The sequence below is a fragment of the Engystomops pustulosus genome, chromosome 2 (genome assembly GCF_040894005.1).
Source record: "Engystomops pustulosus chromosome 2, aEngPut4.maternal, whole genome shotgun sequence".
In the NCBI taxonomy this organism is placed as follows: domain Eukaryota; kingdom Metazoa; phylum Chordata; class Amphibia; order Anura; family Leptodactylidae; genus Engystomops; species Engystomops pustulosus.
Genome location: NC_092412.1, coordinates 243,808,163 through 243,833,503, shown reverse-complemented (window position 1 = coordinate 243,833,503; position 25,341 = coordinate 243,808,163). Strand labels below are relative to the sequence as shown.

Below are 25,341 nucleotides of genomic sequence, written 5' to 3'. Positions count from 1 at the left end.
TGGATAAGATATGACCCTATACATATTTAACCCCACTATGTCATAGCTACTACTTCACAGACTTGGCTTCTTTTCGCACCCTTACGCACCACACTATAAATTTGTTATGTTAGGTCACTGTTAACCCCTTTGCACACCCTGACGTGATACTACGTCATAGGATGCGGGTCGTTCCCGCACCTTGACGTAGTATCACGTCATGGCGATCACCCAGGCTCAGAAGCTGAGCCCGGGCGATCGCCGCGGGATCCCGGCGGTACGCGGTAGCTGGGATCCCGCAGTAACAGTCAGGATCGCGACTATCGCGATCCCGGCTGTTTAACCCTATAGACGCCGCGGTCATTGTGACAGCAGCGTCTATAGTGAATCGCCGCGACGATCGGCACCCTCCGTGCATGGTACGGAGGTGCCGATCGTTGCCATGGCAACCCTGAAGCCCGATAAGGACCCCAGGGTTGCCTTCACTAGAAGCCTGTTAGGATCGTGCTGTAAGCACGATCTAACAGTGCTGATGTCAGCCTATGCAGAATGCATAGGCTGACTATGTAATATGCTGCAATACATCAGTATTGCAGTATATTACAATGAACAAGTGATCAAATGAACACTTGTTCATGTCCCACCCTGGGACAAAATAAAACAGTAAAAAAAAGTTAAAAAAAACAAAGTGCAATTAAAAAAAATTATTAAAAAAGAACAAAAGTCCCTTGAAGTCCCATCCCATGCAATAATACAATAAAACATAAAAAAAGTGAAAATCACCAAAAAGACACAACATATTGGGCATCACAACGTCCGTTACAACCTGTACAATAAAATAAAATCGTCACTGAACCCGTACCTTGAACGGCGTAAAAAAAAAAAAAAACACAAAAAAACTTGCAAAAATTATGAAATTTTCACATCTGACCTCATAAAAAGTAATCAAAAAGTAAAATTTACCCCGACATGATACCAAGAACAAGTACAGCTTGTCCCGCAAAAAATAAGCTATAAACCAAAGTTAACCATAAAAAAGCCATATAAATGGGGGATCGCCGTAATCGTGATGACCCGTAGAATAAAGAGAACACGTTATTTTTATGGTATGGTGAACGTCCGGCGAAAAATTGCTAAAAACCGTAAACAAGAATTAATGATTTTTTTAACCACCACCAAGAAAGAGTTAATAAAATCTGATTATTAGCTATTGAGCCCCCCGTAAATGATGTACCTGAAAAGTGGATCTCATCCACACAAAAAAATAATCTCCCATATGTCCAAATTACAAAAAAATAAACATTTTATAGCCTGTAAAATGTGACATTGCAGATCTGCTCTGAATGGCGCAGCTCCCCCCATGCCCTGGCGTGCGCCCATACAGCAGTCACCACCACATATGGGGCGTCCTCATACTCGGGAGAAATTGGGTATCAAACTTTGTGGAGTTTTTTGTCATTTAATACTTGTAACGGTTTAATTATTGGCCAAAATTAATACATTGTCTAAAAAAATTACAGCTTGTAAATTACACCTCCATTTTGTTTTAACCCATGTGAAGCATCTAAAGGGTTAACACACTTCTTAAAGTTGATTTTTTACACATTGAGGGGTGTAGTTTCTAAAATGGCATGATGTATGGGGTTTTACTGCTGTTTAGGCCTCTCAAAGTCAGTTAAAGCTGAGCATGTGCCTCTAAATAAGGGTTTTGGCGATTTTCATAAAAATGAGAAAAATTGCACCCAAAATTCTGAACCTCCTCACAACCTAGAAAAGAGAGAGGATGCATAAAACCCTGTGCCGATATAAAGCAGACATTCGGGAAATGTTAGTTATAAAGTTACTTGGGTGCTATGACTATCTGCCCGAAAAGCAGAAAATTGTGAACTTTGAAAATGAAAAATTTTCAGAAATTTTTGCCAAATTTCAATTTTTTTCATAAGTAAACACAAAAGATATCATCAAAATTTTTCTATTACTTTGAAGTACAATGTGTGACGGTAACACAATCTCAAAATCCCCTGGATATGTTAAAGCGTCGCGAAGTTATAACCTCCTATAATGACACAGGGCAAATTTAAAAAATCAGGCCTGGTCCTAAAGGTCTAAAATGGCATAGACACGAAGGGGTTAAAGTGATGGCACCGACATGTCCCTAAAATGGGGTTTTATTTATTTATTTTTTTTAAAAAAAACAATATTTTTTACAGTTTGTCCAGCAAAAAACGAGCCCTTAGCTTTTTGAGGACTTGTTTTTTGTAGGACAAACTCATTTTTATTATCGGTTCTATTTTTAGGTCTAATCTATATCTGACTTTTTTTAAAAATTTTGTTTTATTGAATGAACATAAATCAAAACTGATAATAGAATGAGATTTTTTTTAATAAATCTGTTTTGTAACTTATTACCAAATATAGCTTGCTATTTAAAAAAAAAAAAAGAAAAAAACTAACAGAAAACAAGCCTATTATGTAGTAACAATGATGGAAAGATGAAATCGCTGTAAGGATGTGCAGAAGTGGAAATGAATAGCTAAGTGTAGAGTAATCGGCTTAGTAAATATGCAGAAGCGAGTAAATTTTCTTGGTGACTTCATGTCTTTATCACGTCCAGAACTGCTGGGATCACGTAAATGCCAAGAAAGGCGTCTTACCCAAACTGTGGACAGTGCTGAGAGAGGGAGGACGAGGACTGGCCACCATCATCTTCCCTAACCTGCTCCCGTTCATCAGCAAGGTCCCCAGCGAGACCACCCAGCCGCGCATCGACTTCTACAACACCTTGTTCGACTCCTTAATCCAGGGGTAGGTTCCTCTCTGTTAGTCATTTCTCTCCTTTACTTGGGGATCTTTTAGAATTTGTAAGACTGTAACCTCTGGTGCATCAAATGTTATGCAGCTGCTCCAAAATTTCAGTGTAACTAAGCCAAAAAAACAGGAGCCAAAGTAAAAGACTACACGGTCTTAAAGGGAACCTGTCACCTGAATTTAGCCCATAAAATTACCAGCAACCTCAGGTAGAGGATGACATGTTCTGTATAACATTCCCTCTATGTGAAATCTCATATATTTACCTATAAAAAAAAAAGTCATTTTTAAAATACAGAAGAGTCAGATTATACCTGAGATGAGTCACATTAAGAGGCTGCATGTGCAGCATCACTTTAGACACTTATTTCTTTGGTTGTACAGAAGAAGCAAGGACCATTAAAGAAGAACATTTTCTCTTTCAAACTGCATCAGGCTTGTGGTTCTGTGATCTACAGAACCAGAGATACAGGGAGGTAAAGTCAAAGTTGGGAATGTGAGCTGCAGGTAAAGATCCAGTTTTAACCTTTTCTACCTGTGTCTTTGGTTCTTTTGGTCACGTAACCTCAAGCCTGATGCAGTTTGAAAGAGAAAATTCTCTTATCTGACATAAAATTCTTAAAGGACATCTACCATCAGGATGAAGGACTGTAAACCAAGCACACTAATATACTGGCGTGTGCGCCCTCTGGCAGGATCTGATCTTCACTTGGCTTTTTATGGCCTGGTTTTCACAAAAAAAAGGCTTTCAAATTATGCAAATTAGTCTGTGGGGCTCAAGGCTCCATAGGTGTGTATGGATCCTGGAGCCCTTTAGCCTCATTTGCATAATTTTAAATCCTTTTTTTTTCTTTAAAACCAGGTTATTAGATGCTTAAAGAAGAGCAGATCCTGCCAGAGGGGGCACACACCAGTATGTCATTGTTCTTGGTTTACAATCCTTCATCCTAGTGGTAGATTTCCTTTAAAGGGATTGTCCAGACCAAGAGTTGGTCCATCTTCTAATGTTTATCCCTATCCAACTTACACACCGTTGGGGAGTAAATCATTGTATTTTGTGTGATGCAACTATGACCGTCTCTTTAAACTTTAGATATTTTAAGGGTAACATGTTTTCTACCAAACTGATTTAACCCTTTCCTATCACCAGCCTGTCTAGTGAACGCGCCGTCTCCAGCCCCACCGAGTGTGCGGCCGTTCTGAGCGCCTACACTGACTGCCTGCGCTTCACCATGCAGGAAAACGTAGTAGACTCCGAGGAGAACACCAGGATCCGACAGTCACTCATAATCGACCAAGTATGGGGTTTAAAAACCGCATTTTTAACGATTAAATACTGGAGATGATTCTATGCACACAGCCATGTCAGAGGTCATGTACAGCAACTATATTTGGGCAGGAAAAATTTGGACTCAATTGATCTGCCGACCAAACTCGGCTCCTAGACCTCTAGCCTTTGATACTAGGATAATAGGGTGCTGGCACATGGTGCGTTCTTGGACAGTTCTTGGACAGTCCTTAAAGGGAACCTGTCACCAGGAGACCCATTTTTAGCATTCCCCCAGTCCCCACAGAGCATAGTACATACACTGCCAAAGTGTTTTTGTATAAAAATTTGGTTTTACAGAAAAAAAGAGATTTTATATTGTACCTTTCATTAGCATCTGCTGTGTGACTAGGCAGTTGGAAATTGGGAGGGGCTGGAAAGGAGCAGTCCCCCCCACCCTTGGGAAACATGTGACCTTTTCAAATATATGAACAACTCCCCTCACTCGGGATTGGCTGTAGAGGAGCAGGGGGCGTCACTAAGCCCAGTGATGGGTGTTTTCATATATTTGAAAAGGTCACATGGAGGAGCTGAATCCCAAGGGTGGGGGGGGGGGGGTGGGGGGAACTGCTCCTTGCATTTTTAGTGCGTTTAAAAGCGCACTGAGAGCATTTCAAGAACGCACCGTGTGACAGCAACCTTACTCACAGATCCTGTGGTAATCTTCTTATATTTGTCATCCATGGCCTCCATCCTGCTAAAATCAACTTTTAAAATGTTAATAATATGTAAGGGGGGAGGGGAGAGTTCTCCTGCACAGTGTAAAAGTCTGTGAATCTGTGCAGACAGTTATGACTACCCAGCCCCCTCCATCCTCCAGAAGGCAGCAGGACACGGGAGGTCACAGGAAGTCCTGAGTCCTGCTGCCGACTGGTTTCATTATCCGTGGCTCCCACGGACTACAGAGAAAGTTTATTGGGGTAAGTACAATATGGGTGACTCTATTAGGGTATTGTACTTTATTAACAGCCAACCCCTTTCAGCATTTGCTCCTGAAAATTCTGCAAACAATTCACCAAAAAAATTCCTTGCAATAACGCACTTTTTTTTTTTTCGTAAAAAGGAACTTTCCCATAATCCACATTTACCCCCCTACATAGCATCATGGATAAATGTGTCATAGGGGTCCGGCTGCCAGGAGAGCAGGTCCCCCTTAGCTCCCTGTGATGGTGACTTTGTCGATACATTTTCACCCTGCACTTCATAGACTGGATTGGGACTTTTGGGTCGGCTCAAAGGACGCAGTGATGCAGGGAGTCAGCATTGCAGTCCTTGTGCTGCTCATTGTAGGGGGTCCCGGTGGTCCCACCCACTGTGATTAGACATTTATCCCCTTCCCTGTGGACTGGAGATAAATGTAGATTACGGAAAACCCTTTTACGTTGACGCTTTAGTTTTCTTGGCTCTAATCACACACAGTGTTGTACATTTAGTCAGATTTAGGAGCAGATATATCAGACCATTGGTTTGGAGGAGGTAACACCAGTCCTATTGCGCCATACGAAATCCAATTAGGAGCCGCGGCCAGAGATATCGCGTTTCATGGAAACGTAATTGTTTTTTTTTAGGCCACGGCCTCCCGGATTGCATGTCTTTTCAGCTGGCGGACGCTGCTTAGTTATAACACATAGTAAATATTTAGTCGTATTAAAATCTAATATGTCAGGCAGCCCTGTTTATATTACAGGGATCTGGAGGATGGGGGGCGGGTTGGGCATCGCAGGTTTTTGGGACTGAAATGCTATTCTGCACGGACGCGTTCAGTGCCAAGTGGTGATGTCATGTTTGGTGTTGGAAATCAATGTTGGCAGCGGATGTGGAGCTGAGGGAGTCCTGACTTGTACCTGGCACTGGGGCTACTTGTTTATGGGGTGGACTAGCTGGACACGGACTCAGGATTTAGTAGTTCTCAAAACAACGTGTTGGGTTAAGAGAGTATAACCGGACCTAGACCTAGACAGGCCATAAGTGACCACCTAACACAATAGCTATTGCTTCAGCATCCCTATAGAAGTAAAGGAGAGCCCCTCATTCTATATTTAGAGGGGTCGTCCCCTCTAAATAATTTTTGTGTAATGAAATAATTCTCCAATATACTTTCTGTATCAATTGCTCACAGTTTTTCTAGATCTCTGCTTGCTGTCATTCAATAGGATCCTTCATTGTTTACTTCCAGTGGATAAAAATCCAATCCATGGTCATTTTAATATTGTACATGGTCCTTATATCACACAGCTCTGATACCTAACAAATCTAATGCACCTGTGTGACATCACATGACCAGGGACATAACCAGCCATGCACCTGTGTGACATCGCATGACCAGGGGATATAACGAGCCGTCCTCTTGTGTGACATCAACTGTTTGGGGAACGATTTTTATTGACTGGAAGTAAACAATGAGGCTTCCTGAAGTATGACAGCAAGTGGAGATCTAAAAAACCTTGAGATTTTCTAGATCTTCTGCTTTATTATATAAACAGCATCGGTTGTGGACAATCTACTACCAGGATGAAAGATTGTAAACCAAGCACACTGACATACGGGTGTGTGCTGCCCGATCTGGCAGGATCTGCTTATCTCTTAGCTCCTTATACCCTGGGGTTTCCAAGAAAAAAAAAATGCTATTAAAATTATGCAATTTGGCCTCAGACTCATTTGCATAATTTTTAAAGTCTTCTTTTTTTTTTGTCCTAAATCAAGACCACATGAAGCTTAAAGAAGAGCAGATCCTGCCAGAGGGGGCACACCCCAGTACGTCAGTGTGCTGGATTTACAATCCTTCATCCTGGTGGTAGACATCCTTTAAGTAATGATACTATTGGAGGAAACTTCTCCATTCACGTACACATTCAGTCCTGCTGAGCGTTCATATTTTCTCAGTGGAAGTGATGAAACAATACTAGACAACTCTGGCAAGAGCAGTGGACTATGTCATTGAATCCTTCAATACGTCCTGTGAAAACCATGGTAAAAAAAATTTACTCCTACAAGCCAAAAAAAAAAAACTTGTTTTGGGGGCACCAATATGTTATTAGCCAGGAAGTCCATGTCCAACCCTTTATTGAGCCTTGAAACATGACTGTGTATATTAGCCGAAGCAGAAGACTCCTCTGTGTCTGAGTTTTTGCTCCTCATCAGTACTGGCAGGGTTCTAGATGTTCAATTGTGATGGATATACACAATAAAGAACCTGGAATTTACTTGTGTATTTGTTTTTTTTCTTTCTAGTTGATCCCTCTAATAGATTCATCACTAAAAGATCCCAAACTGCAAAGCAGTCCATTGTTTGTCCTAGTAGAAGAGACCATCCGTTCTTGGGAGAAGAAAGCAGGAAGCCCAGAGCTGGGAGAAGACCTCGCCAATACTTATTCCGCCATCTTGTCTTCATTCTGGGAGAGTTTGGAGCAGACTTGTGTCGCTCAAGTCGACGTCATAGAAGCTGGAGAGTTGGAACTGGCCGGAGTTTCTGGACTTCTACAAGTCATGCAGAATCCAAATAGTTCTCTGAAGGCCACGAGGAAGAAAAAAGCCAAAATCAGGTTTACAGATGAAGAAGACAACGGGAAGGACGATGTCCAGGAGGAGCCTCGTGACTCAGATGTGGTCTCCATTACCATGGATGACCAGAGGCAGAAGCCTCTTCAGGACTTGGTGTGTAAGCTGGCCGAGCTGAGCATGGTCTACATCGCCCAACAACCATCCAACCGCCACCTGAGGTTCCTGGCTGCCCTCCTCAGTGCTTTCTCCTCTGTTAGGGTCTTCCATGTACTCTTAGAACAAACCCATGAAGACCCTACGAGTCCTGGAAATCCAGCTGTGGGGTTCTTGCATCAAAAATTAACAATCTGGCTGCGAGAAGGAAGCCGAGGAGACGCAGACTTCTTAGTGGACATCTTGTACAGCGTCCTGAAGTGTTGTCCGGAGCCTCTGGAGAGAAAGCAGCTCCTGGATGACTTGGTGAAGGTAACGCGCAAAATACTTACAACAAATAATCTGTCTTTATTTTAAAGGAGTTGTCCACTTTTTAAGAAAAATGAGGCCACAAGCTGGGTAAGCCATTGCTGTCTTGTCACCAGTTACATGGGCATGCATAAGGTTTGCAGCTTTTAGGTGAAGGGGGCCGAGCTGCAATACTAGGCACAGCCACTATATAATGTACAGAGCTGTGCTTGGCAAATAGTGAAGAGACTGCAGTTTTTGTTTGAATGCAGTGTTTTCTTCCTAAGCTGATCTGGGATGCAGCGTGTAATCCCCCAAAATATCATAGTAGTGGTACATTCCTTAAAGGAGACTTGTCAGGTAAACTAACCCTCTCTAACTAAATAAATCTTATTATTTATTACAGCAGTACAACTATCCCTATATTGTTCCTCCCCATGCTTATAAAGTTCTACAGTCTGTTCATGAAGCTCACTAACTATCTATGCAAATGACCCCATGTGAGTCCGATTATCGGATTTTTTTGAGAGGAGTGGAATATTCATGTTTTTCTTGTCAAGCCGCACCTCTAGCTCATTCACCCTTTCCTCAGAAATGAGAGAGATTCCGGCTGTGTTACTCGCTGAAGACAATTCCTGAAGGACGGGGGAAAGAGGGAGCTGATTCTCTTCAGCGAGTCACTCACAGCCACATTTCTCTTATTCCTGAGGAAGGGTGGAATCGGACGGAGGTGCGGCCGAACATGAAGGACATGAAGGACTTAGCAGAACCAAGTTGACTTGGCTGAAGAGAAAGGATTCCCCTTGTAGGCTGAGCTGGAAGAATATGAATATGCATAGATGGGAAGTCAAATTTATGAAAGTACTATTTAACTTTCCAGGCATGGAGAGGAACAATATAGGGATAGTTGTGCTGCAATGTAATAGCAGTTTTCAAAAATATGTTCAGTGTGGGTTAGTTTATCTGACAGGTTTGCTTTAAAGGGGTTCTCCCATCCAGACTGTTATTTATCCAGAGGATTTGTCATGAATACATGCAGGGTCCTACATCTGGGAATGAGGGTCCACTGACCCCCTTCGCATAGCCGTGCTGAATGGACAGTGTGTCAAGCACTGGTGAATCCCATTAACCCACAGGTCTGCAGTCATTCATGTGCAATTACCCAACATATATACAATCTGAGTGAATCCTCATCATCTCTAGTAATCCCTTTTATCATCTCTCTTCTAGATGGATTTCCAGTGGCATGTTTTTCTTTACATCATTCAGAAGGTAAGTTCTAATGAGATCACCTTATACTAACATATGGTCAAGTATAAGCCGGGAGATTTTAGCACACTTTTTTTTTTTTTCCGTAAAAGTGGCACTTACTAACTAAGTACTTACCTCTGGTGCTCCCCGCAGCTTCTCCTCCTGCAGGTTTCTTTGCATTAACGCAGGCAGGCTGCATTGAATGAGTGGGGGGGGGGGGGTTGGCTGCTGCAGGGCATTGAATGAGTGGGGGGGGGGCTGCTGCAGGGCATTGAATGAGTGGGGGGAGGCTGCTGCAGGGCATTGAATGAGTGGGGGGAGGATGCTGCAGGGCATTGAATGAGTCGGGGGGGCAGGCTGCTACAGGGCATTGAATGAGTTGGGGGGGCTGCTGCAGGGCATTGAATGAGTGGAGGAAGCTGCTACAGGGCATTGAATGAGTGGGGGGGCTGCTCCAGGGCATTGAATGAGTGGGGGGGCTGCTGCAGGGCATTGAATGAGTGGAGGAAGCTGCTACAGGGCATTGAATGAGTGGGGGGGCTGCTACAGGGCATTGAATGAGTGGGGGGAGGATGCTGCAGGGCATTGAATGAGTGGGGGGGGGGCTGCTGCAGGGCATTGAATGAGTCGGGAGGGCAGGCTGCTACAGGGCATTGAATGAGTGGGGGGGCTGCTGCAGGGCATTGAATGAGTGGGGGGAGGCTGCTACAGGGCATTGAATGAGTGGGGGGGGGGGGCTGCTGCAGGGCCTTGAATGAGTGGGGGGGGGGCTGCTGCAGGGCCTTGAATGAGTGGGGGGGGGGCTGCTGCAGGGCCTTGAATGAGTGGGGGGGGGCTGCTGCAGGGCCTTGAATGAGTGGGGGGGGCTGCTGCAGGGCATTGAATGAGTGGGGGGGGCTGCTGCAGGGCATTGAAGGAGTGGAGGGGGCTACTGCAGGGCATTGAATGAGTGGGGGGGGCTGCTGCAGGGCATTGAATGAGTGTGGGGGGGGGTCTGCTGCAGGGCCTTGAATGAATGGGGGGGGGCTGCTGCAGGGCCTTGAATGAGTGGGGGGGGGCTGCTGCAGGGCATTGAATGAGTGGGGGGGGGTGCTACAGGGCATAGAATGAGTGGGGGGGCTACTGCAGGGCATTGAATGAGTGTGGGGGGGGGTCTGCTGCAGGGCCTTGAATGAGTGGGGGGGGCTGCTGCAGGGCCTTGAATGAGTGGGGGGGGGTCTGCTGCAGGGCATTTGAGTGGGGGGGCTGCTGCAGGGCATTGAATGAGTGGAGGAAGCTGCTACAGGGCATTGAATGAGTGGGGGGGCTGCTACAGGGCATTGAATGAGTGGGGGGAGGATGCTGCAGGGCATTGAATGAGTGGGGGGGGGCTGCTGCAGGGCATTGAATGAGTCGGGAGGGCAGGCTGCTACAGGGCATTGAATGAGTGGGGGGGCTGCTGCAGGGCATTGAATGAGTGGGGGGAGGCTGCTACAGGGCATTGAATGAGTGGGGGGGGGGCTACAGGGCATTGAATGAGTGGGGGGGCTGCTGCAGGGCATTGAATGAGTGTGGGGGGGGGTCTGCTGCAGGGCCTTGAATGAGTGGGGGGGCTGCTGCAGGGCCTTGAATGAGTGGGGGGGGGCTGCTGCAGGGCCTTGAATGAGTGGGGGGGGGGCTGCTGCAGGGCCTTGAATGAGTGGGGGGGGGCTGCTGCAGGGCCTTGAATGAGTGGGGGGAGGGCTGCTGCAGGGCCTTGAATGAGTGGGGGGGGGCTGCTGCAGGGCCTTGAATGAGTGGGGGGGGGCTGCTGCAGGGCATTGAATGAGTGGGGGGGGCTGCTGCAGGGCATTGAATGAGTGTGGGGGGGGGTCTGCTGCAGGGCCTTGAATGAGTGGGGGGGGCTGCTGCAGGGCCTTGAATGAGTGGGGGGGGCTGCTGCAGGGCATTGAATGAGTGGGGGGGGGCTGCTGCAGGGCATTGAATGAGTGGGGGGGGCTGCTGCAGGGCATTGAATGAGTGGGGGGGGTCTGCTGCAGGGCATTTGAGTGGGGGGGCTGCTGCAGGGCATTGAATGAGTGGGGGGGGGCTGCTGCAGGGCATTGAATGAGTGGGGGGAGGCTGCTGCAGGGCATTGAATGAGTCGGGGGGGCAGGCTGCTACAGGGCATTGAATGAGTTGGGGGGGCTGCTGCAGGGCATTGAATGAGTGGAGGAAGCTGCTACAGGGCATTGAATGAGTGGGGGGGCTGCTCCAGGGCATTGAATGAGTGGGGGGGCTGCTGCAGGGCATTGAATGAGTGGAGGAAGCTGCTACAGGGCATTGAATGAGTGGGGGGGCTGCTACAGGGCATTGAATGAGTGGGGGGAGGATGCTGCAGGGCATTGAATGAGTGGGGGGGGCTGCTGCAGGGCATTGAATGAGTCGGGAGGGCAGGCTGCTACAGGGCATTGAATGAGTGGGGGGGCTGCTGCAGGGCATTGAATGAGTGGGGGGAGGCTGCTACAGGGCATTGAATGAGTGGGGGGGGTGCTACAGGGCATAGAATGAGTGGGGGGGCTGCTGCAGGGCATTGAATGAGTGTGGGGGGGGGTCTGCTGCAGGGCCTTGAATGAGTGGGGGGGGCTGCTGCAGGGCCTTGAATGAGTGGGGGGGGCTGCTGCAGGGCCTTGAATGAGTGGGGGGGGGGCTGCTGCAGGGCCTTGAATGAGTGGGGGGGGGGCTGCTGCAGGGCCTTGAATGAGTGGGGGGGGGGGGCTGCTGCAGGGCCTTGAATGAGTGGGGGGGGGGCTGCTGCAGGGCCTTGAATGAGTGGGGGGGGGGCTGCTGCAGGGCCTTGAATGAGTGGAGGGGGCTGCTGCAGGGCATTGAATGAGTGGGGGGGGCTGCTGCAGGGCATTGAATGAGTGTGGGGGGGGGTCTGCTGCAGGGCCTTGAATGAGTGGGGGGGGCTGCTGCAGGGCCTTGAATGAGTGGGGGGGGGCTGCTGCAGGGCATTGAATGAGTGGGGGGGGGCTGCTGCAGGGCATTGAATGAACGGGGGGGCTGCTGCAGGGCATTGAATGAGTGGGGGGGGTCTGCTGCAGGGCATTTGAGTGGGGGGGCTGCTGCAGGGCATTGAATGAGTGGAGGAAGCTGCTACAGGGCATTGAATGAGTGGGGGGGCTGCTACAGGGCATTGAATGAGTGGGGGGAGGATGCTGCAGGGCATTGAATGAGTGGGGGGGGGGCTGCTGCAGGGCATTGAATGAGTCGGGAGGGCAGGCTGCTACAGGGCATTGAATGAGTGGGGGGGCTGCTGCAGGGCATTGAATGAGTGGGGGGAGGCTGCTACAGGGCATTGAATGAGTGGGGGGGGGGTGCTACAGGGCATAGAATGAGTGGGGGGGCTGCTGCAGGGCATTGAATGAGTGTGGGGGGGGGTCTGCTGCAGGGCCTTGAATGAGTGGGGGGGGGCTGCTGCAGGGCCTTGAATGAGTGGGGGGGGGCTGCTGCAGGGCCTTGAATGAGTGGGGGGGGGGGGCTGCTGCAGGGCCTTGAATGAGTGGGGGGGGGGCTGCTGCAGGGCCTTGAATGAGTGGGGGGGGGCTGCTGCAGGGCCTTGAATGAGTGGGGGGGGGGCTGCTGCAGGGCCTTGAATGAGTGGAGGGGGCTGCTGCAGGGCATTGAATGAGTGGGGGGGGCTGCTGCAGGGCATTGAATGAGTGTGGGGGGGGGTCTGCTGCAGGGCCTTGAATGAGTGGGGGGGCTGCTGCAGGGCCTTGAATGAGTGGGGGGGGGGGCTGCTGCAGGGCATTGAATGAGTGGGGGGGGCTGCTGCAGGGCATTGAATGAACGGGGGGGCTGCTGCAGGGCATTGAATGAGTGGGGGGGGTCTGCTGCAGGGCATTTGAGTGGGGGGGCTGCTGCAGGGCATTGAATGAGTGGGGGGGTTGCTGCAGGGCATTGAATGAGTGGGGGGGGGTTGCTGCAGGGCATTGAATGAGTGGGGGGGGGTTGCTGCAGGGCATTGAATGAGTGGGGGGGGGTTGCTGCAGGGCATTGAATGAGTGGGGGGGGTTGCTGCAGGGCATTGAATGAGTGGGGGGGGGGGTTGCTGCAGGGCATTGAATGAGTGGGGGGGGTTGCTGCAGGGCATTGAATGAGTGGGGGGGCTGCTGCAGGGCATTGAATGAGTGGGGGGGCTGCTGCAGGGCATTGAATGAGTGGGGGGGTTGCTGCAGGGCATTGAATGAGTGGAGGAAGCTGCTACAGGGCATTGTATGAGTGGGGTTGGGGTTGCTGCAGGGTATTAAATGAGTCCCGGGGGGGGCTGCTGCAGAGAATTGAATGAGTCGGGAGAGGGGGCAGCTGCTGCAGGGCATTGAATGAGTCGGGGGGGGGGGGGGGGTCGGTATTCTTGAGTATATACGGTAGGTCGTCTCCCATCTATACTATCGGGGAACATCTTGTAATGAGCTTTTCCTTTCTCTTTCCTTCAGGCCTGTTCAGACTCCACCAGACACTCGCTGATTTGTGACTGGCTGAAAGGCGACATCCTGGGGGATAAGCTGATTTCTCTGGCCGGCGATCTGTGCAGCGCAGGATTAATAGAGCGGACAGGACAGCAGGGGGCGCACTGCAGTGATAAGTGGGCTCTGCTCAGCCTGGTGCTATCAGAGCATGTGAGAAACGGTGAGTGAGACCTTTAGATGTTCCCAACCGTGCAGAGATCTTATCCGGGCTAATTCAGGATGAAGGATAATTTTATAACCTGATTCTCCCATGCCAATAACCTGCAGCTGAATCCTATGTGTGTACAATCTTTAAGGCTGGAATCATCACTAACATATTGGAAAGTTGCTTAGATATGATCGTAATGACCGTCTCCTCTCTCTTCAGAGTCTCTGATAGCGGAGACCTATGTGGAGAAGATAATCGATAAGCTGCACCTCGCTCTGGCTCAAGCCAAGGACCTGTCTGAGGCCGGGGACATCGAGCCGTCCGTGTCCTTCATCTGTGACGTGGCCTCCAACTTCTTCAGTTCTGTGAAGGATTGCCTGCAGATGCCCTCAGCCGAGGACCTGCTCCTCACCATCTTCCAGCTCTGTGCTCAGCCCTCCGATGCCACCCACCTGTCAGGTACCACCCGGGCCCAGTCACATTCCTGTTCTGTCATTTGCAGAGTTGTACAGATAGAAATCTCTCACAGTAAATGTTCTCCCTACATACATCAGATGTAGGCGGCTTTAGAAGTGTGACCTTACCATCCACATCTTCTTCCCCTTAGAAGCGTTATTGATGAAGCTGAAGCACACGTGGATGTCCGGACTGAATTCACTTGTCGCCCAGTTCCACAATATACCCCGGGGGAGTACATTCCTGAACCGCTCTGCCCACTGGGTTAAAGATCAGATGGAGACGTCACACCTGACAGTTCAGAGGTAAAGCTGTCCTGGCAAAATCTAGGATTAGTGCTTCTCCAAGTGCACTGGCAATTTGTCCTCACACTGCTGTGCTCTAAGCTCTCTGCATTTATCTGCACCGCAGTTCCTCCCATTTGTTGTGAGTCTGTACTGTTACCTCCTTTTCTATATCCTTCTGCCTATGTACACTCTTCTCAGCTCCTCCTGCTCTGCGCTCTGTAACATGCTCCTGCAGATGGGACACTATGTACAATCCTCCTGTTCTATAACATGCTACCTGCATATAAGATGCTATATATATTGTACAACTATGTACAATGTGCTCAGCTCCTCCTGCTCTATAACATGCTGCCTGCAGATAGGACACTATGTACAATCTGCTCAGCTCCTTCTGCTCTATAGCATGCTGCCTGCAGATAGGACACTATGTACAATCTGCTCAGCTCCTTCTGCTCTATAACATGCTGCCTGCAGATAGGACACTATGTACAATCCTCCTGTTCTATAGCGTGCTGCCTGCATATAAGACGCTATATAAAATCTACTCAGATCCTCCTGCTCTAGAACATGCTACATGTAGATTGGACACTATATACGATATGCTCAGCTCCTCCTGCTCTATAACATGCGGTCTGCAGATAGGACACTATGTACAATCTACTCAGCTCCTCCTGCTCTATAACATGCGGTCTGCATATAGGACACTATATACAATCTGCTCACCTTCTCCTGCTCTATAACATGTGGTCTGCAGATAGGACACTATGTACAATCTGCTCACCTTCTCCTGCTCTATAACATGCGGTCTGCAGATAGGACACTATATACAATCTGCTCGCCTTCTCCTGCTCTATAACATGCTGTCTGCAGATAGGACACTATATACAATCTGCTCACCTTCTCCTGCTCTATAACATGCTGCCTGCATAGAGTACATCCAGGTCTGATTACTATTGAACTGTCTCGCTGAGGGACATGTAGTGATTTCTCTGTGTTTTCAGCCTGCAGTCTCTCATGGTTGCTGTAGATGATCTTCATGGTAAGATCCTGCAGGTCGGTCCATCTGCTTCTCATATTCTGGCTGAACACGTGTCCCGCATGATGCCAAGCGATGAGAAATGGCAGAAGATGCGCCAATGTCTCCCGGGGCAGGTCAGTGCTTCCTCATCACCTACCTACCATGTTTTATATATAATAGTGACCCCAGAGCCCAGACATGTCCGCTACCTTCACCTCCCGGATAGTTACGCCCGTGCAGGGTTACAGATGATGTGTTGACGTGGCGCTGATATTATTGTGATATTATTCTGTTTCAGTGGTCAAGCAAACCTCTCTTGGAAGGCCGATTAAGCACGAACTCGGAAACATCTGGAACGGATCATAAATCATTCCCTAAATCTTGGCTGCCCCACCACCTCTGCGCGGCCTCTCTACTCAGCAAAATTGCTTTCCGAATGCTGGAGAATGACGCGGCTCCGAAAGATGAGGAAATTGGAAGTAAAATAAACATTGCCGGTAAGAGCCGTGTGCCGGAACGCAGGGGCAAGAGCCGGTTTTTATTCCGATCCTCCGTTTTCTATAGTATTTTTTTTTTTTTTTTTTTTGGAGTTTACCCTTTTTCATCAGAGCTGCGACTGCCAAAATACTTCATCCCAAATCTGGGACTGGGGAACGGCGTATGTTTAGATGAAAGCCAATTAGTGTCCATTAATTGTCCAGCTGGAACGTTCTGGGAACATTGTGGATTGTTTCGCCCACGCATCGGCTAGGAAACCTTTTTTTTCCGATGGGCTCCGTCAGCGGAGAGTAATGTAAGGGCCAACTCCAAATCTGCGGAGGTCACCCCCTCCACTCCCAGTCCCCGGACACTTCATTTATCTCAGTGATAGACGGAGGGGACACCACCGAGTGCTAAACCCTTCCATGCTGACTTCTCACATCTTCAGGATGACGAGGTGAAAGATGGGGGCGGAGGCCGACAAACACACAAAGAATCAGAGCTCGAAACAAGATTAGTTTGTTTTCCTATTTACATAGGGCAGTGTAATCCTGCAATATAAAGAGAAGTCGGATCCTAGAGATTTGTCCCTTGGTGATTGATAGGGAACCCCCACCCATCCAGTGAATCGAGAGGCTGTGTCCCCTTCACTATTTGCACCCATAAAACCATCCACATAATGTGCTGGGAACCACAGTCTGTCTTCAAGGGGCTTTGACATTTGGGGTATTTATGGCATATCCATGGGATGAACCATAAATGACTCAACGATTGGGCTCCCACCTATTCCCATGCATCTGCATATCTCTGCATCCGATTGTACGGGAATTCTCAGGGAGACGGAATCTACCATCAAAATCCATCCTGATAAACCAGGGACACTTAGTCATAGATCCAGGCACCGGGACTGTGGTAATCTGCTTATATCTGTTATCCATGGCCTCCTTCCTTCTAAAACCAACGTTTAAAATTATGCTATAGTTGGTGGATTCCAGTGTCCCTCTGTGCTGCAGATTCACAGGCTGGTACACTGTCTACCCCTTGCTTCCTCAGCGCTTCCACCTGCCTCTGGCTGATGTAATCTCTCTCACATTGGAGAGGGAAGCGCTCCTGCACAGTGTAACAGCCTTTGAAACTGCAAATTGCTTGAAGAGGAGTGTGTCTTCAGATGCCTCTGCCTGGGACTCTGTAGGGACTCTGTAGTACCTGGAACCTTGATTATGTGATTATATGCAGGCAGTTACAGACTTAGTTGGGAATGTAATCTGCAGAAAAAAAATCAATTTTTCAGGAATGTCTTCAATTGCCTGTATGTCCAAAGCACAAGTCTGATGCAGTTTCAAAAATAAGTTTCTCATCTTTAAAATGACACCATGATCATGTTTCTAGGTGCTCTAGAGCCCAAGAAAGGATTGTCTGAATTGAAGCTCGTCCTTTAGCCTCTCAAACTCATTTTGAGCAAAAAGTGACCTTTCTTTGCTCATTTGCACACATTTTTATAGGTAAATGTGTAAGATGTCACATAAAAGGGGGAGTTCTAGAAAGGGCATTTGAAGTGGATGAAAAAAACATTTCAATTGATTTTCTGAATGACTTTTTGTACCCAGTTGCAGAGATGCTGTATAGCCTGCAGTGGTGCGAGGAGCTAGAGAGACCTCCGGCGATTGTCACAGAGTGCCGCCTTATGCTGAGGACAATGGACGTCACCCAGGAGCGGGTGCAGGACCTCAGCACCCACAGATGTGCTCTGCTGGAGCTGCTGTACACCAGGTGAACCATGCAATGTGTAGCTCCTCCATCTGCTATTAGAGACAGGACTTTATTCCTTACCTCACTGAATCCCCTGCACCTACAGGTCACTGGAGAGTGGAACAATCTGGTCCCTGACCCTTCACAAGATGATTTACCTGAGCAACCCAGGACCAGGTGAACTGAAGCGGCTGGCGGCAGGCACACAGAGGTGAGGGGCTCTTATTGGGCTGGGCTTTAGGGTTTTCTTTCCCTAGTGTTTTTATGCAATTTTCAGAAAGGTAAAGGAGTTGTCCCAAATTTAAATATCATTGTCCCCTATCCAGAATATGGGGGGCGGAAACCTCCACCGATCACCTGATTGGGAATCAATCCTAATGGTGGATTAGGATTACATCGACCTCCACCGATCACCTGATTGAGGTTATCCCTAATAGAGGGGTTGGACTACATCGACCTCCACCGATCACCTGATTGAGGTTATCCCCAATGGTGGGGTAGGACTACGTCGACCTCCACCGATCACCTGATTGAGGTTATCCCTCATGGTGGGGTAGGACTACCTCAATTACTACATTTACATCCATCAATCCCCAGATTGGGGATCATCGAATGGGCAGGGATATTGCTGGAGCTGACGCTTCATTCATTAGAGGGCACAGTACCCACATTATGTGATTGGAGAAGGGAGCACATTATATAAAGACGCACAAGGTCCTGCTACTGACTTGTAAGATTAGGATAGGTCTTTAATTTCAGATTGTCTTAATGGCCCCCCATTAGTTACACTGTGATAATATGTAGCTATTACCTGCATGCTTATCTATCTCTGTCTAGTTACTTCCCTGTGACACAAGGCCTCCTGCACACCCTCCAGTGTCTGTCTCCATTTCTGCCGAAGGAGGATAAGGAGTCTCTGATCATCCAGTTTGTCTCCCGCCTTATGTCCTGTGATGTGACCGAATTATCCTGTATAGAAGGTGAGAAACTTCTAGAACCGTAATATATATTATCTATTAAGGCAGCGCTTCTGTATCTCGTATCTAGCTATCTATCTATCTTGTATTTATTAATATATATATATTTATCTCTATTTTGTGTTGAGGTCACTTCTGCTTTGCTACTGCTTTTGCCCAAATTTTTGCTATAGCTTTCCATAATTGACACTTGGAAGGGGCACTAAATACATCCCATTATTGTATCCTGTGTATAACGCAAGCCACCATTACTTATATAGTGTAGGGCAGGACATTGACTCAGTGGTTAGCACTACAGCCTTGCAGCGCTGGGGACCTGGGTAAACATAACATCCCAGTGTTAACATCTGCAAAGAGTTTGTATGTTCTCTCCGTGTTTTTGTTGGTTTCCTCCCACACTCCAAAACATACTGGTAGGATGATTAGGTTGTGAGCCCCATTGGGGACAGGGACCGATCTGTCAAGTTCTGTGCAGCGCTGCGGAATCTGTGTGCGCTATATAAATAAAAGAATTATTATTATTATATTTCTGTAGGAGGGTTTGGTTTTCTGGCCATTCTCAACTCTTGCCTGGATGCAGAGTCGGTTCCCTCTCCTGAAGTATTTCCTGGAATTCTAAAAATCATTCTCACGTGGAAGAACACCTGTAAGGATCTCTTTCTGTTCAGCAGGTGAGTGTCGTGTACTTTTATCCCGGGGCTTGTGTAAGATAAGTGACACAATTTCTTGTGGCCTAGGGGGAGTGGAGAGGTTAATGTTGGTATACCTGGTGGTTAATGGTAATGAGGGAGTTAAATCCAGAATCGCTGGTGAGCTTAAACAGTGAAGGGGTTACTTTAGGATGGTGGTATAGGAGATACCCTCTTACACTCCTAATATAATGCCGAGGATAGAGAGAACTCTGCAGCTGCACCTGCTACATAGTTCTCTCTGTATGATCGGCGCTGTATCTGATCATTAATGTGTAAACTCTCAATGTCTGCTTTAGTAAATACGCTTTGGGAATACAATTATTTACTTATACAGACATATAGGAAGTGTTATCTTTTAAGGTGGTGGTTGATGGAATCGGCATTGGAACACATTTTTCATGGTTTGGGATAGTTTTTATGCTGCAAACTTCAGCTGGACGGGTCATTATGTAATATTTTTCATAATTTTTTTTTTTTTTTATAAATAATTTTGAACAATTTCTAATGTCTGGGTGTCTTGCAGTAATTTGAGTGACGCTAGTCTGGACATCGTTGGGCTGAATGTTGAGATCATCAGATTCTTCTCACTTTTCCTGAACTACTCTGCGTCGGCTTTGGTCTCGCTGGAGGATACGGAGTGGGACTTCATCATGTGCTCCATGTTGTCATGGTTGGAGGTGAGTTATCAGGCAAGTGGGAGGTGCCGTTATGTACTGTCACAGGTAAGTTCCTGTGGGCTACAGATAACTGCACCTACCTTTACTCCTATAACAGGTGGTTATAAGACACATGTAATTGCATGAAATACATGTTGCCCTCGGTTGGTAGGTTTTATTGTGACTGTTATTTCACAATTTTTAGGAAAAAAAAAAAATAGGCGGGAAACACTATGCATCTAAGCCCCACCCACCAGTGCTGCTCATTGGTCACTGTGTGTAGGTGGAGTATTGAATGTACAACTCGCTACATTGTTGCACATTTAGTTCCAGGCTCAATGTGCATACAGTGGGGTGAGAGAGGGTGTGCCCCACCTCACAGCCATGCCCATGGTGCACCAAATTGCTTATCTGCATGTAAATACAAACATAGAAAAACTTTACCTACCATGTGTTTAGCTCATGTGAGCCTGCAGCTGACAGGTTCCCTTTAAAAAAAAATCTGCCATCAAAATCCATCATGATAACCCAGGGACATTACTCATAGATCCAGGCACCGTGACTGTGGTAATCTTCTTATATTTGTTATCCACGGCCTCCTTCCTTCTAAAATCAACTTTTAAAATTATGCTAAGAAGCCAGAAAGGCTCTGGTGGATTTTTTCCATAGCCCCACCTTTCTGTAGCTTCACTGGCAGTTACACTGTTTAGGAACAATTCCCCCCTCCCACTGTGTGAGGTGACATCAGGCAGATGGAAGGGGAGGAGGAGGATGAGACTGTATAACGGCTTGTGAAGCTACAGCACAGAGGGGCTCTGGTAACACCATCAGGAGCCCTTCATGCTCATTAGCATAATTTAAAAAGTTTATTTTAGAAGGAAGGAGGCCATGTATAACAAAAATAAGATGACTACCACAGTCACGGTGCCTGGATCCATGGGTAATGTCCCTGGTTTATCCTGATGGATTTTGAAGTTGGAGCTAACTCGGACCTTTGTTTACAAGAGATTCCTTTTCAAGGGGGAAGGGATGTTCTGTAATATATTTCTGCCATCTTTCACTATAATCGCATTTACCAATTCCCCGTCTCAAAGACTTCAAACAATCCACCTTGCGTAGTCCGTCCATCACATACGTTACAGGAGAGTCTCACGTCACATCCCTAACCTATAGCAGATCTATAGATGACGGATATAGTGTCGGAGCCGGACACATGTTTAGTATAAGCGCCCCATCCCGGCCTCAGACGTGAACATTCCTAGATAGCCGCGATTCCCCCTGATTTATCCCGTGTTATGACTAATACCGGGAAATGATTGTCCATGATATGCAGTGGGGAGGTCTGCAGTGATCACAGTGCACCACTAGAGGGCAGTGTGGTTCCACAAAAGTTTTTCTTGTTACTTGTGTGATTGATGTATTTATGTGAGTTTTTTGATGTATTACGATCCCTTCTTGCATAGACGTGCGTTGATGAGGAATATTTTTTTTTCCCTCTTACCTCTGGAAGGCATTACATGGATTATTTTTGATTAACTCGGTGCCTTGCAGGTTATTGCAATTCTAGATAAGCCGGTAGAATTTCTGTGTAATATAGTCTATGGTCTAATCAATTATTTCTCCGCAGACTGCGTGTGAGACCCCGGCGCTCTACCATGTACCGCTTGTACGGCTCTTCGCTTGCGTAAGTTGCCGTCTGGCCTCGGACCTATCTGCTTACTTTCAATCTGGCGCCAGAGAGAAGCTCCCAGAAAAACTTACCTCCGAGTGGAACGAGTTCTTCTCTGAAGGCATCTACACCTTACTGTTACCTATGCTGGTCAGAATCACAGGTAACCTACATCCTAGTACACAACATGATGTTTAAGTTATTTATTTAACCCTCTGGCGACTGGGGCGGACAATGATGTGGCTTTCAATTCTGCACTGTGGCTATAAGAGGAGTAGTCGGAACACTTTCCCGAAGGATTCCTCAGTGGAGTCACATCTGTCCTGTACCCATGATCAAAGGTCTCTGCGCTCCGCTGCCGGTTTTATCTTGTACTTTCTCTGTTGCAGGGGAGAACAAGTCTTGTGAGACGTCGTCTTACACCTCGGTGCTGCAGTCCCTAGGCGAAGCTTTGTGCTACATATCAAAGGAGCAGCTGCTGAAGCACAAGCTCCCGGCCAAGTTTGTGGCTGGACAGAGGAGCAACCTCCCGGACGGGTTACAGAGCCTGCTGAACAGCCTGACCCCGCTCCTGCTCTATAGAGAGCGGGCCGTGCAGGTCACCGTCTACCAGATGCTGAACAAGTAAGAACAGAGCGTCACGTGCAGCCTGTGCCCTCCTCTATCACTGGCTTCACCCTCCGCCTCCATATCTCCCTCCATACTCCATACAGCAAGAAAACCATCAGACAGGACCATCCCGAGAGGGCTTAGTCATTGACTAGTTATACACAGACTCCGAAAATCTTCCCTCCACAGTTTAGCGTCATTTTGATATGTGTTACGCCATTCTGTCCATGCATATAGCCTCGTGGTATTTATACAGTTCATGTGAGCAGTCCATGGACAGTTTATACATGGCGCCGCAGCTCATCACTATGCACGTTACGTTAAGTCTGATTGTTATCCCCTATCCTCAAGGCCAGGGATAACAATCTGATCAGTGTTGGGATCCTTACTGATCACCAGATTGGGGATCCCTTTCTCACTAAATGGTGGTATGGCGGGTCCTGGAACTCCATTCAGTACTATGGGAGTGCTGGAAATTTTGCAGTGCTCTGCAGTTTACAACCCTCCCATAGAAGTGATTGAAGCAACAGAACGCATTCATGCTGCTCCATCAATTAATGAGACAGGACCCTCTTCCCCTGATCGCTGGGGGTCCATATCCCCTATTCAAATGAATTGACTCTCCATGCATAGAGCTGCTCATTCATCTCCATGGGACTGATGAAGATGTTCTACTCAACTTCTCCTGGCGCAAAAAATGGCTAAATAAAAATTCATATAGACTGTGTAACACATTTATCATGTGTTCCAAAGGGAACCTGTCGCCAGGAATGTCACTTTTAGCTGGTGGCAAGTTCCGATAGCCTATGCTATGCTGAATTTAAAAATTGCCTTTGTCTGTATTCTGAAGTATTTAATTACTTTATAAAAGTTTATTTCACATTACTTGGCTCCCTGTTAGCAGTGTGCGGTGAGTCCCCCCATAGCTGTAGCAGCCTGTATGTGCCCATGTCTCAGTCTCCTCATGTATTCTTGCTCTACTCCACCCCTACTCAATGCACATGACAGGAAGAGGGGAGGGAACTGGATGTGTGTGGAAGCAAGGAGAGTGATACAGGCACACGCAGGCTGCAGCTACCCCTCCTGGGGGCTTGCCACACTGCTGTTAGAGTAATGTGAAATAAACTTTTCTAAACTACTGAAATAATTCTGAAAGCTGACAAGGAAATTTTTAATATCAGATTAGCAGAGACTATTGGAAACTATCACCAGCTAAAAATTACACTGGTGATGGGTTCACTTTAAGCAGAGAATGTACCCCCCCCCCCTTCCTAGTCAATCAAAGATAAAGCTACAATACAGTAATTCATGTGCATAACAACCATCTTTCTTCTTAATCCTAGAATTATGGTCGATCTGCCGGCATTTGATGAGGATCATGGAGCTGAGGATGAGGAGGAACCTACTTTGTAAGTCTGGAAAATTCATTGACGGGGGCGTCCCCTAAATAAAGGGAACATCCCAGAATGTATAAACGTATCCCATTCTCACTTCTTCACTGCTGCGGAGGTACTTTACTTACATGTACCTACCTGTACATGGCTGATCAGAGATTTACCAAAGAGGTTAAATGGATTTATAGAAGGTCAAAGCTGCAGAAAAGTAAACGGGGGCAGATGGGAGCAACAGAGAGTCACAGAGATTTTACCAGATCAGTATGTTTTTTTTTTTTACGATTTTTAGGGGACATTTGAACACCAACTCAAGGTCAGGTGGGTGGCCCCAGACTGTCTAGGGCCACCCACCTGACACTAGAAAGCTTAATAGACATATTTAGAACCCAATGTTGCAACAGGGATTGTTCTGGAACATTGGTGCAAGAGAGAAGGTTCTGTAATGGCCGGGATTGGAGTTTCCTCTGATCCCAGCAGTTACCCAAGATTTCACGGGACCAGTACTGTAAGTTTTCGGGGGTTGGCGCTAAGTGGGTGAAGGGGGTTATATTAGGATGCCAGACCTGCACTCTTTCAGTTACATATATCAGGGATCACAAGTTATGAGGGGCTCTGTATTATGATATGATATTAGATACGGTCAGGATAAACCCCCCCCCCCCCAGACAAGGAGAAGCCTCTGTATGAGGAGGGCTCGGACACCTCTTGTCTAGTTCATGGTTAAAAATAAAACTTGGCCACTTAACCAGATGATGAGTTTGTTCCCCGTCCGCTGCGCGTGGAGGAAGATCCCCGTGAAAAGTGACTCATACACGGCTATTGGCGCGGAGCAGGCACAATGTGTTACCTCGGAGCGAGCACTGCAGGGGCCTATAGAGATTGGGGGAAGAAAATCCTGGCATCATAGTGACAAATCAGAATAAATGAACACCCAAAGTACAATAAATAAATCCAATTTGATGAAGTAGATGTGAAAGGCGCAATAACACCCCCACAATGTTCCTACAAACTCCATGGAATTTCTTCTTCACGGGGGGAAGGTGCCAGGTTTTTTAGTTCCTATGATGATGATCACCACCAACAAAGAAGGGAAAATTACGGCTGGGATTTCCAAAGGTTTTTCTCTCTTTTTTTTTTTTTTTTCTTGGTGATTATTAATGTTTTGTTTCCCATTAATCAGCCATGTAATTATTAGTTGATGGCTACAAGTCAAAATGCCTTTAATACAGCATTTATAAAGGAAATCTACCATCAGCATCCATTATGATAACCCAGGGACACTTACTCATAGATCCCTGCTCCGTGACTGTGGTCATATTCCTATACTTGTTATCCATGGTCTCCTTCTTTCTAAAATTCAGTTGTTATAATTATGCTAATGATCCTGAAGAGCTATGGGAGCATTA

The 25,341-nt window shown here is 47.2% G+C and overlaps 1 protein-coding gene across 3 annotated transcripts in view; it reads left to right on the top strand.

Annotated features, from left to right (window-relative positions):
* The window catches only part of LTN1 (listerin E3 ubiquitin protein ligase 1), a 51,627-nt gene that overhangs the window by 9,482 nt on the left and 16,804 nt on the right, over window positions 1-25,341 (top strand). For all 3 annotated transcript variants that reach the window (XM_072138602.1, XM_072138603.1, XM_072138601.1), the window contains exons 8-24: window positions 2,594-2,784; window positions 3,938-4,085; window positions 7,346-8,080; window positions 9,287-9,328; window positions 13,768-13,960; window positions 14,168-14,407; window positions 14,556-14,709; window positions 15,693-15,843; window positions 16,008-16,206; window positions 17,797-17,959; window positions 18,045-18,149; window positions 18,776-18,918; window positions 19,451-19,586; window positions 20,131-20,284; window positions 21,891-22,095; window positions 22,322-22,556; window positions 23,885-23,950. In XM_072138602.1, the coding sequence (XP_071994703.1) occupies window positions 2,594-2,784; window positions 3,938-4,085; window positions 7,346-8,080; window positions 9,287-9,328; window positions 13,768-13,960; window positions 14,168-14,407; window positions 14,556-14,709; window positions 15,693-15,843; window positions 16,008-16,206; window positions 17,797-17,959; window positions 18,045-18,149; window positions 18,776-18,918; window positions 19,451-19,586; window positions 20,131-20,284; window positions 21,891-22,095; window positions 22,322-22,556; window positions 23,885-23,950 (3,260 nt within the window). The remainder of the gene's footprint in view (window positions 1-2,593; window positions 2,785-3,937; window positions 4,086-7,345; window positions 8,081-9,286; window positions 9,329-13,767; window positions 13,961-14,167; window positions 14,408-14,555; window positions 14,710-15,692; window positions 15,844-16,007; window positions 16,207-17,796; window positions 17,960-18,044; window positions 18,150-18,775; window positions 18,919-19,450; window positions 19,587-20,130; window positions 20,285-21,890; window positions 22,096-22,321; window positions 22,557-23,884; window positions 23,951-25,341) is intronic.